Raw genomic sequence first — 12345 nt, forward strand, 5'->3', positions numbered from 1 at the left:
TATTTTTGTATAAAATTTATTGTCAAAAATATGTCTAACACTTTCAATATGGAATGTCATATAGTAAATAAAAGTGTGTAATGGTACATACAAGCACATTGTTACGCTACAAGTATATAAACATTTACATGTGCAAACTCTACCACGAGGAAATAACATTGCAAAAGATGGTGATTGAACCTCTTTTTAGGGAAAGAAATGGCTGGAAAGTAAATTACAGCAAATCCAAACGCGATTTGCTCCTAACTATTGTTGATAAATTCATAATATAATATTTCTTTGAAAAAATAAACCATCCAAATAAATTGCAAATGAATGCTACAAAAAATTATACCAAAACTATTTAGGTTCTGAAAAGGTGTAAATGAACAACAGAAAACACCTCAACACCAGACAAGGAGATTCTAGTTTCATGATAAATAGGAATACATCATCACTAACATGTTACTAATGCAAATAGAAATCATTCTTAAACATATATAATAGCAAGTGAAAAGCAGCATTAGGTTAACCCTTCCAGTGCTGGAACCGAACTGAAGGCCTTTGCAAACAGTTTGGATCCAGATGAGACGCCACAGAACGTGGCGTCTCATCAGGATCCAAACTGTTTGCTATTCTGATAGTATTTTTTGAAAAAAAATCTAAGAAAATGCTAATTTTAGAAATTCAGCAGACAACAAATTTCCCAGCATGCAAAGGGTTAAATGCATATTGCCACCATTTTCAAAGTAACAAAACATAATTCTACTTGAGCCTTGATATGGGAAAACAGGCTCTAATAAGAGACAACATTTTCCATTTAAATTTTTTGTGTAAACTAAGTCTCTTCTAAGCAAACATCCAGTCTTCACAGAAAGTGTCATACCTGGTTAGCCAGTGCGGGTTATATGGGACGATACTGTGCGCACATGAATTAAACATAGTTTTTCCACAGAGGGGCTCATTAATACAAAATGCACTGTACATAGAATCTAGATGTTTGTCCCATTCATGACTATAGCTGCATGGCAACCCGAGGCTGTTATTATAGTTTTAACAAATACACATAAAATAAACCAACAGATGTCTGACAACAATGGAAAAGCACTTCATTACAAAAATATTGACAAAACATTGAAATTAATGAGCCAAAATATTCTTGAATTGGTTATGTTGAGGTAACAGAATGTATGTTTGATTGTATGTGACATTTTCTGCTTTTTTCATCCTCAAAATTATAAATGAACACTCAAGAACTTAACATTAGGCAACTGTAATCTCTGCATAACATTACATGATAAAATCAAATTTGATTGAAATTTTGTATTTGTCTTGAACTGCATTTTAAAGGTATAAGTATTTCAGACGGCTATATTCTGTTATATCCATGCATCATAACAATTTAAGGAATGTTAGGCATTTATAGTGCACTTTTGTTCAGCAAAGCATAAACATTCCACAATGTTCACATGACCAATCATATTCTTAGAAACAATTCCTAATTTGCAACCTCCGTCACAATGCGATACTCGCGTCCTTCAGGTCTTCTCTGATTATCATCATCAACCTCGACAACAATGGCTTCCTGGTCTTCGTCAGGGACATATTCCATGCGGCGAGTGACGACCTGGGTCTCAGGTCGTCGCTGAACAACCGCATACTGAACGTGGACTGGTTCAGTCTGGAAGGTCTTTTGGGGCTGTGGCTCCTCCTGGATGTATGCTCGATTGTCATAAATAATCGGCTCTGGCTCTACCGGTTCTGCGACGATTATTGGCGCTGGGGGTAGCATAGGTTTTGTGCACTGAAATGTTTAAATGAGCCACACTTTGTGAAAAGGGGTTAAATGCACATGCTCAAAGTATCGTCCCAGATTAGCCTGTGCAGTTTGCAGGCTAATTAGAGATGACACTTTCCACTTTTATTGTATTTTTTGTTTGAAGGAGACTCAACTTGATGAAAATCAAGTTAAGGTGGAAGCTGTCCCTGATTTGCCTGTGGACTGCACATTCTAATTTGGGACAACACTTTATTCATATGCTTTTAACCACGTTTTCTCAGAGCACAAATCAAATGTAATGGACAAACACATCTACTACAATAACAAGAATCAGACGAATTTGTTAAGGAATTTCTGTAAAAGGCACTTTTCTTAAATTTAATACTGAGTATAACAAATGTCATTTTGTAAAATAAAGCAGATAGTACGTAATACAGTTAAGTAAAAAAATATTATTTTGTTTTATATTTCACAGATATGTTTTCATTTATATCCAATTAATTAATTTTAATATATGTCAAAGGTGTATTAAAATAATACTTACATAAGCGAGCTTTCTTTTCGCGTTTCCTGAAATTCAAAGAATTTTGAATTATTAATCAATAGAAAATTATTTATGTTGTTTGACAAGAAATGAACATTTTGTGCAATTTTTTTGCAAGTGCATCTGATAGTATCAACTTATACTAAATCAAATACATAGCAAATATTTAAATTTCAATAAAAGATACACAATAATTTGTTCTCTGTATATAAGCTTTGTGCTGGTAAGTGCTCAGATTTGCTATGCTTGTATAGGTACAGTTTGATCAGCTAACAGACTATCGTTATATAACTAAAGAACCGTTAACATTTGTGAAACAAACACCAATCCTTTTAAGAGATTTATCTTACGACACTCACATGGCTCGAATGCACATGAAGGCAATAAGGCAGAAGACAATGACGAGGAAGATAAGGACAGCAATGATGATCATGATGACGAGCACAGCGTTATCACTCAGCTCGACCTCGTTGGAGCTGCTGCGTAACTGAAGATGGAAAATACTGCGAATAAAATGAAGCCTCCCTCATGGAAAACAAGTCCATCAAGGCTAATCAGGGATGGTATTTTCCATCTTTAGGAAAGACTTGATTCAGGATTGTCTCTTCTAAACAACAATCCTTTCCAGGCAAAGAATGTCCTCCCTGATTAGCCTGTACTGACTTCACATTCACAACTTGTTGTTGGAAGAAGGTTATTTCTATAAAAACAAGAATATCAGTGAAACTGATGGATGCTCCCCAATGATGCGCTTTGTCAATCAATGTGTTAATAAACACCTAAAAAAATCTATTATTAGCCTCAGTGACCTTCACCTTGACCCCAGTGACCTCAAACCTCATCAAAAGGTAGAGGTCTATGCATGGTACCTACATGCAAAATATGAAAGAGATCGGTAAAGTATTGAAGGCGCAATGAGAAACTGTAACAAAAGTGTGACGGAAATCTATTATTAGCCTCAGTGACCTTGACCTTGAACCCAGTGACCTCAAACCTCATCCAAAGGTAGAGGTCCATTCAAGGTACCTACATGCCAAATATGAAAGAGATCAGTTAAGTATTGAAGGTGCTATGACAAACTGTAACAAAAGTGTGACGGAAAATCTATTATTAGCCTCGGTGACCTTGACCTTGAACCCAGTGACCCCAAACCGCATAAAAAGGTAGAGGTCCATGCAAGGTACCTACATGCCAAATATGAAAGAGATCGGTAAAGTATTAAAGGTGCTATGAGAAACTGTAAAAAAGTGTGACAGAAATCTATTATAAGCCTCGGTGACCTTGACCCCAGTGACCTAAAACGTCATCAAAAGGTAGAGGTCCATGCAAGGTACCTACATGCCAAATATGAAAGAGATCGGTAAAGTATTGAAGGCGCTATGAGAAACTGTAACAAAAATGTGACGGAAAATCTATTATTATTAGCCTTGGTGACCTTGACCTTGAATCCAGTGTCCTCAAACCTCATCAAAAGGTAGAGGTCCATGCAAGGTACCTACATGCCAAATATGAAAGAGATTTGTAAAGTATTGAAGGCGCTATGAGAAACGGTAACAAAAGTATGACGGAAGTAAGGAAGGAAGGACAAACTGGCAATTTTATTTCGGGGAGCATAAAAATATTATCATTACTTTGACTACATGTATTTGATATGTGTTTAAAGTAGGTCATTTACAATCAAATCATTATTTTTATATTGATATTAAAACAAGCATAAAACACATTAAACGCACAAAAGTAACATTGAATGCAAAATAACACACAAAATCTGAGGTCTAATTCATACATACAGAAAGGTAGATATTATTCATATAAATGGTAAAATAACACTTATAATTATAAAATCCAGACTGACATACCTTGGATTCACGTATGTAAAGCAGGTCAAAGTCAGATTTCCTGTTGCTCTTCTCACGCTGAATGATGTTCAGGAATTCTACCCCACTCAGGGGCTTGTAAGTATTGATAACTTTGTTGTGGCGTATACCAGACAGAAATACATCCGTCCTAAAAACACAAGAAATGCTGTGATCACCAGTGTTAGGTGCTTCCCTGTCTGCTATTGAGTCATGATAGATTTTGGGCTAACATTCGCTCAGACAGAATCTCCTGACCAGCTTGTAAAGATGTGCAGGCTGATCTCGAGCCATGCTGGCCGCATATAGTATAAGAAACATTTTTGCACAATGGGGCTCAAATTATGTAATCAGTGATAATGTATCAATAACGTACAAAGGGTCGCCATGGTTTAATGGGTATGGTACTGATAAATGTTATGAAATCCATGCAGATAAAAAATGCATTCTGGAACATGAACAACATAACTGCCTGCTGGATATATGTGGAATCGTTACTTTACCATACCATCTATTGCTCCTAACCACTAAGCTAGGATATCTTCCCTGGGAAACATTCTATTAAGCATTTGATTATTGAGCCTTGTTTTGGAAAATCTGGTCTTACTGTATGAGCGTGAAGTAACGTCCCAGATTCGCCTGTGCAGTCCCCACAGGCTAATCAGTTACAAAACTTTCCACTTTTAATGTATTTTTTATTTTAAGAAAGTCTCTTCTTAGCAGAAATCCAATTTCGTCTGAAACTGGTGTCCCTGAGTAACCTGTGGGACTGCACAGGCTAATATTGGATGACACTTTACGCATATGCATAGAGTTCAGTTCGCCAGAATGGTAATCAACAAGAGAGACTACATCTCACCAGAGAGCAGTTACGTCCCCTTGATCATTAACCACATGGTCCTGTATCTTGTTGATGCACACATAGTCCACATCATTGGCCTCAGCTAAAATGCTGCAAGAAAAGCAAGAAGTATGCATCATGCTTCAAATATGACCAGTGATATATTAGCCTTTCCATGCATCAAATGTATTCATGTTTGTGATATATTAGCCTTTCCATGCATCAAATGTATTCATGTTTGTGATATATTAGCCTTTCCATGCATCAAATGTATTCATGTTTGTGATATATTAGCCTTTCCATGCATCAAATGTATTCATGTTTGTGATATATTAGCCTTTCCATGCATCAAATGTATTCATGTTTGTGATATATTAGCCTTTCCATGCATCAAATGTATTCATGTTTTTGGGAAAAAAAATAATTCAAAACCAGATTGTATGGAGCATTTTTATGGACATTGTGTTCACATATTATGATACTCAATTTGTTTTATAGATATTTATGAACTATATATAATGTTAGGGAAAATTCAGTATAATAATTGTTAATATGTTAAACAAATCTCAATATATTTAAACAATCATGTAAGTCGAGTCTGTTGTCCCAACAAGTCACTTGCAATCATTTTATAAATATAACAACAACTCTTGCAACCATACTTTTGAATCTGCTCTTTGTAGAGTCTAACTTCAGACGTAGGCTGTGTCAATACCAGCTGTACCTCGTTGCTAGGTTCAGTCACAAAGATCTAGAAATCAGATAACAGGTATTTTCCACAACAAAAAGATGCTATTTTTCATGAAGACTAATTCCCCGTGGGGAGTCCTTGCCAGTATTGATCAAAATGCCAATATAATAAGTTTTAATCCAAAATTATGATAATGTCAAGGTCACAATGAGGTCAGGTGATGTCAGTATGCTGAGTGTTTACCAAGGTGATGTCAGTATGCTGAGTGTTAACCAAGGTGATGTCAGCATGCTGAGTGTTTGCCAAGGTGATGTCAGTATGCTGTGTGTTTACCAAGGTGATGTCAGTATGCTGAGTGTTTACCAAGGTGATGCCAGTATGCATAGTGTTTACCAAGGTGATGTCAGTATGACAAGTGTTTACCAAGGTGATGTCAGTATGCCAAGTGTTTACCAAGGCGATGTCAGTATGCTGAGTGTTTACCAAGGTGATGTAAGTATGCTGAGTGTTGGCCAAGGTGATGTCAGTATGCTGAGTGTTTACCAAGGTGATGTCAGTATGCTGAGTGTTTACCAAGGTGATGTCAGTATCCTGAGTGTTTACCAAAGTATCAAAGCTTACTAGTAAGTAGTATTGATGTAAATTAAATGATCAATATAAATTAACTTAAAACTTGGATCATTTAAATTAGTCCTAAAAAGGTGATGTGGCTGCATCAAGTATGAAAGCTCTGAAGCAAAACAGTTTTCATGTTTGAAAAAAACCTGATCATTTTGGGTTACCAACAATTTGGACCCTCTGATTAAGTCCAAAAGAAGGTCAAAGTCAAGGTTGAAATGACGCCAGGGGATTTGTGTGTATTAATGTTTCATATATAACATCCAGGCAAGTATGAAAGCTTTGTAGCAAATGGTTATTGAAGTTTGACAAAACACATCATTTAGGATAACCAACAATTTGGGTTCACCTCGCAGGGACAGACAGACAGGACAGGGGCACATTTTTTTTTCAGAAACAGGTTCATCTAGCCTTATTTATAAAGTTATATTTATACAAGTGTGAACAAAAAAATGTCAAACAATTAATGGTCCTCACTAACAAGAACCAAGCTCAACTGAAAATTTGAATTACTCTCTGTATCAATAAAAATCATGGTTCACCTGCCTCTTAAAAATGTATTTATCTTACATTTATACACAATTATCACAGCATTACAGTATAACATAATGAACAGACACAATCCATACCAAGCCAGTGGTGTTGGCAGATTCAGCAGTTGTGACATCCTCGTCATCACGTGCATTTATCGTCACCTGGAATGTTTGCTGAGCGAAATTTCCCATCACCACTTTGTTCGTGACGACTCCAAACTTCTTGTTGATGTCAAAAACATTGATCACCTTATCACCAACCTGTCGCACATGACCTGAACCAACCAGGCTATAGCGCACTATTCCCGTCCCTACAGCATCAAGATCTCTAGCCTTCGCAGTGAAGATGTGCTCGTCCAGTGCTGACCTTGTTGATACACCTTTGAACAAAAACAAAATTAAAATGACGTTTGCAATAATCATGAAAGAGCAGTCATGTGAAATAAAGCATAAATTAAAAATAATACATTACGAATACATCCAACAAATTAATGATATCCACTTTAAAGGCATTCCAACATGTTTATGCACAAAAATTGGTTTCTGATTTCATTAGACACAATAAAAACAAGATGTGTTTGTGAAACACTATGTCCCCATATATTTGACCTTTCACCTTGAAGGATGACCTGGACTTGACCTTTCACCACTCAAAATGTGCAACTCCATGAGATACACATGTATGCCAAACATGAAGTTGCTATCTTCAATATTGCAAAAGTTATGGCAAATGTTTAAGTTTGACGCAAACCAACATACCAACAAACCAACAGACAGGGCACAAACAATATGTCCCCCACTATAGTGGTGGGGGACATAAAAAACTGCTTCCTGAAAAAAATCCTTATAGACTGAAGAAAAGTTCCAACCATATGAACATGCATAATCACACTTTGCATTCAGAATTATCATTCACAATAAACTTACATCCAAAATATTTGTCGTCCAGGAAAACTGGTGCCAGGTCATTAATATCTCCGACAGAAATCTTCACTGTTATAATGCTTCTGTCAATGGCCCGTCTATAACGAATCACAGTGTAGTCTGTTTCTGGTTTTTCATTGTATGCCTGAACATCGAGGTAGTAGATACTTTTCTTCTCGCGATCCAGCCTGTTGACCAGTATCAAATCACCTGTGCTTGCATCGATTTCAAAATTGTTATCTTCATTTCCAGCTAAAACAAGGAATGCATAAAGATGTTCAGTTTTCAAGGCTACATATGTACACGTATGTATATCAACAATATTTACCACTTATGCTGCATTTAATTAAACTAAAATTAAAAAATATTGTAAGTACTAAAAATATTATATGAAACTGGTACTTTAAAATTCCTCATTTTAAAGTTTATTGGCAAAGTGGAAAAAAGCTTTTTGCCATAACCAGTACATGTTTAGAAACATAATATCTACTAGGTTAAAAAGATAAAGAAAATAAGTAAGAACAAAACAACATTTCTTCATTGGAAGTTATTTTACAAAAAGAGGCAGCAAGAACTAATAATTTTCCTTTGTGGAATATTCATAGCTGGTACAATAAATCAAGATACACAGTTCATGGCTGAATTATTGTGACATTATGTAATTGAACCTTCCTCTGGGAAAATGGGGCTTAAAGCATGTGTGTCAAGATTTGTCCCAGATTAGCCTGTGCAGTCTGCACAGGCTTATCAGGGAAATAAACACTTTCCGCTTTTATTTTTTTGTGTAAAGAAAGTCTCTTTTTAGGAAAAATCCAGTTTTGGCCGAAAGTGCTGTCCCTACTAAGCCTTTGAAGAGGCACATTTCTTCAAACCAGACTAACATGCTGTGATGAAACTGCCACTTTATCCCTAGAGCACAAGTGACCTACCAATAATCTTGTATTGGATGTCGGGTGCTAGAGCAGAAGTGACCTACCAATAATCTTGTATAGAATGACGGGTGCTAGAGCAGAAGTGACCTACCAATAATCTTGTATAGGATGACGGGTGCTAGAACAGAAGTGACCTACCAATAATCTTGTATAGGATGACGGGTGCAGAGCAGAAGTGACCTACCAATAATCTTGTATAGGATGACGGGTCCTAAAGCAGAAGTGACCTACCAATAATCTTGTATAGGATGACGGGTGCTAGAGCAGAAGTGACCTACCAATAATCTTGTATAGGATGACGGGTGCAGAGCAGAAGTGACCTACCAATAATCTAGTATAGGATGACGGTGCTAGAGCAGAAGTGACCTACCAATAATCTTGTATAGGATGACGGGTGCTAGAGCAGAAGTGACCTACAAATAATCTTGTATAGGATGACAGGTGCTAGAGCAGAAGTGACCTATCAAAAATCTTGTATAGGATGACGGGTGCTAGAGCAGAAGTGACCTACCAATAATCTTGTATAGGATGACGGGTCCTAAAGCAGAAGTGACCTACCAATAATCTTGTATAGGATGACAGGTCCTAGAGCATAAGTGACCTACCAATAATCTTGTATAGGATGATGGGTGCCAGAGCAGAAGTGACCTACCAATAATCTTGTAAAGGATGACAGGTGCTTGGTCTGGGTCTGTGGCTGTCACTCGACCAAATCTGGAGCCTACATCGGTGTTCTCTTGCACAGTAAATTGCTCCTGAAAAACAAGGGTTGCTTGTAAAACATGCATGTCCCCCATATGGGCTGTCAGTTGTAGTGGCGGCCATTGTGTGAATATGTTTTTTGTCACTGTGACCTTGACCTTTGACCTAGTGACCTGAAAATCAATAGGTTCATCTGTGAGTCATGATCAATGTACCTATGAAGTTTCATGATACTAGGCGCAAGCTTTCTTGAGTTATCATCCGGAAACCATTTTACTGTGTCAAGCCACTGTGACCTTGACCTTTGACCTAGTGACCTGAAAATCAAAAGGTGTCATCTGCGAGTCATGATCAATGTACCTATGAAGTTTTATGATCCTAGGTGTAAGCGTTCTTGAGTTATCATCTGGAAACCATTTTACTGGTCCAAGTCACCGTGACCTTGACTTTTGACCTAGTGACCTAAAAATCTATAGGGGTCATCTGCAAGTCATGATCAATGTACCTAAGAAGTTTCATGATCCTAGCTAGGCGTAAGCGTTCTTGAGTAATCATCCTGAAACCATTTTTCTGTTTCAAGTCACCGTGACCTTAACCTTTGACCTAGTGACCTGAAAATCAATAGGGGTCTTTTGCGAGTCATGATCAATGTACATATGAAGTTTCATGATCCTAGGCTTAAGCGTTCTTGAGTAAACATCCGGAAACCATTTTACTATTTCGAGTCACTGTGACCTTGACCGTTGACCTAGTGACCTCAAAATCAATAGGGTTATCTGCTAGTCATGATCAATGTATCTATGAAGTTTCATGATCCTAGGCCTAAGCGTTCTTGAGTTATCATCCGGAAACCATCTGGTGGACGGACGGACCGACCTACCGACATGTGCAAAACAATATACCCCCTCTTCTTCAAAGGGCGGCGAAGGGGGGCATAATAACAACTTTTTTATGGAATATTTTGTTCAAACTAAGTCTTCAAAACACAAATCCAGTCTGGGTGGAAAGTGTTTTCCTTGTTGAGCCTATGCAGACTGCACATGCCTTTAACCCAATTTTCCACAATGCTGCTCAAATGGATGGATTTTTGTACAATCCATTGAGATCCACCACTGATTTTTATAATATTCTTAAGTCTTTTTAAACAATAGTACTTAATTCACTTTTTATTTCAAATTGCTCAAAAGTTTAAAAGCTTTCCATTGTAAAACTACATATTTTTATTTACAAGCTTTAAATCTAAATCCAATACAGTTACAAATTCAGCCTGTAATGGACATTAATGTATGGTTGAATACACTGGCTGGAACATATTTTTGCAATGAGAGGACTGTCTGGGAGCACAAGATTTAAACACTTGAACACATTTTTATAATGGTAATGCCGTAATGAATCCATACAGTGTCAGATGTAAGTTTAATCCTATCTATTTAAGCTTCATTGCATGGTAGAACCAATACTTGAGTCGTTCGGGGAGATCTAAAGGACACTCCCACAGAGGGCATCAAACCCGTCGCTAGGGGAAAACCATATCTACTACACGACAGCGACCTATTTATGTTCCTATTACTTCTACTTACTTCATGTTCATGATAACTGACAGTCTACTTAAGGGTTTGTAATTATGTGTATTAATGGTAATCAAACTCGGACATCAAAGTCAGTTGGTAGAGCAATGGACAACGAATCAAAGGATCCTGTTTTGGATTACTGGCCTGGACACATATCTGTGTGGCCATCAGTCATGACATTATTATCATGCAGCCATTTGCCCCATACACATGACTCAAGAAGGGCAGTTGTCAGTTAATGGTATAAATATGAGAACTTAGTACACGTAAACCAGTTAGCATAGGAAAGAGTTGGTTAACTTAGATATGATGATATTACTGAAATACTATTGAAACAAAAACAACAGCAAAACATTGAAACAAACAGGGGATTACCGTGGATTTGGTAAAGGTTGGTCTGTTGTCATTGACATCCTTGATGACCACAGTCAGGAATCTGGTCGTCTCCAACGGCGTCTCTCCCCTATCCCTGGCCTTCAACAACAGCTGAAAAGCATACAGCGCGATGGAACTGATAGTAAATAGGCTCATCATGCTGCGCGATGGAACTGATAGTAAATATGCTCATCATTGCAGCATACAGCACGATGGAACTGATAGTAAATATGCTCCTCATTGCAGCATATGGCACGATGGAACTGATAGTAAATATGCTCATCATTGCAGCATACAGTGCGATGGAACTGATAGTAAATATGCTCATCATTGCAGCATACAGCGCGATGGAACTGATAGTAAATATGCTCATCATTGCAGCATATGGCATGATGGAACTGATAGTAAATATGCTCATCATTGCAGCATACTGCGCCATGGAACTGATAGTGAATATGATTATAATTGGAGCATACAGCACAATGGAACTGATAGTAAATATGCTCATAATTGCAACATATGGCACGATGGAACTGATAGTAAATATGCTCATCATTGCAGCATACGGTGGGATGGAACCGATAGTAAATATGCTCATCATTGCAGCATACAGCGTGATGGAACTGATAGTAAATAGGCTCATCATTGCAGCATACAGCACGATGGAACTGATAGTAAATATGCTCATCATTGCAGCATACGATGGGATGGATCTGATAGTAAATATGCTCATCGTTGCAGCATACAGCGCGATGGAACTGATAGTAAATATGCTCATCATTGCAGCATACAGCTTGATGGAACTGATAGTAAATATGCTCATCATTGCCGCATACAGTGCAATCAAACTGATAGTAAATATGCTCATCATTGCAGCATATTGCACGAAAAAATATTTCTTTTATGCACTAAACATGTTTGCAAATGTATTTCAATAACTTGAGATATTTGCAAAGCCCTGTTGATTCTGCACCCTGGTCTGGGACTTTTTAGATTTTC

The 12345-nt window shown here is 37.3% G+C and overlaps 1 protein-coding gene across 2 annotated transcripts in view; it reads right to left on the reverse strand.

Annotated features, from left to right (window-relative positions):
* Nucleotides 1-12345, reverse strand: part of LOC127866713 (protocadherin Fat 4-like) — a 106936-nt gene continuing 94591 nt past the window's right edge. The window contains exons 31-40 of one of the 2 annotated variants that reach the window (XM_052407458.1): nt 11347-11457; nt 9351-9453; nt 7770-8018; nt 6939-7222; nt 5663-5751; nt 5019-5111; nt 4163-4310; nt 2663-2790; nt 2304-2329; nt 1-1783 (exon numbers count right to left, since the gene is read on the reverse strand). In XM_052407458.1, coding sequence (XP_052263418.1) covers nt 1710-1783; nt 2304-2329; nt 2663-2790; nt 4163-4310; nt 5019-5111; nt 5663-5751; nt 6939-7222; nt 7770-8018; nt 9351-9453; nt 11347-11457 — 1305 coding nt within the window. In that variant the 3' untranslated portion in view covers nt 1-1709. Of the gene's footprint in view, nt 1784-2303; nt 2330-2662; nt 2791-4162; nt 4311-5018; nt 5112-5662; nt 5752-6938; nt 7223-7769; nt 8019-9303; nt 9454-11346; nt 11458-12345 lie in introns of those variants that run through there. The other variant, XM_052407459.1, reaches the window with a different exon arrangement.

Source organism: Dreissena polymorpha, chromosome 2 (assembly GCF_020536995.1).
Source record: "Dreissena polymorpha isolate Duluth1 chromosome 2, UMN_Dpol_1.0, whole genome shotgun sequence".
NCBI classification, from domain to species: domain Eukaryota; kingdom Metazoa; phylum Mollusca; class Bivalvia; order Myida; family Dreissenidae; genus Dreissena; species Dreissena polymorpha.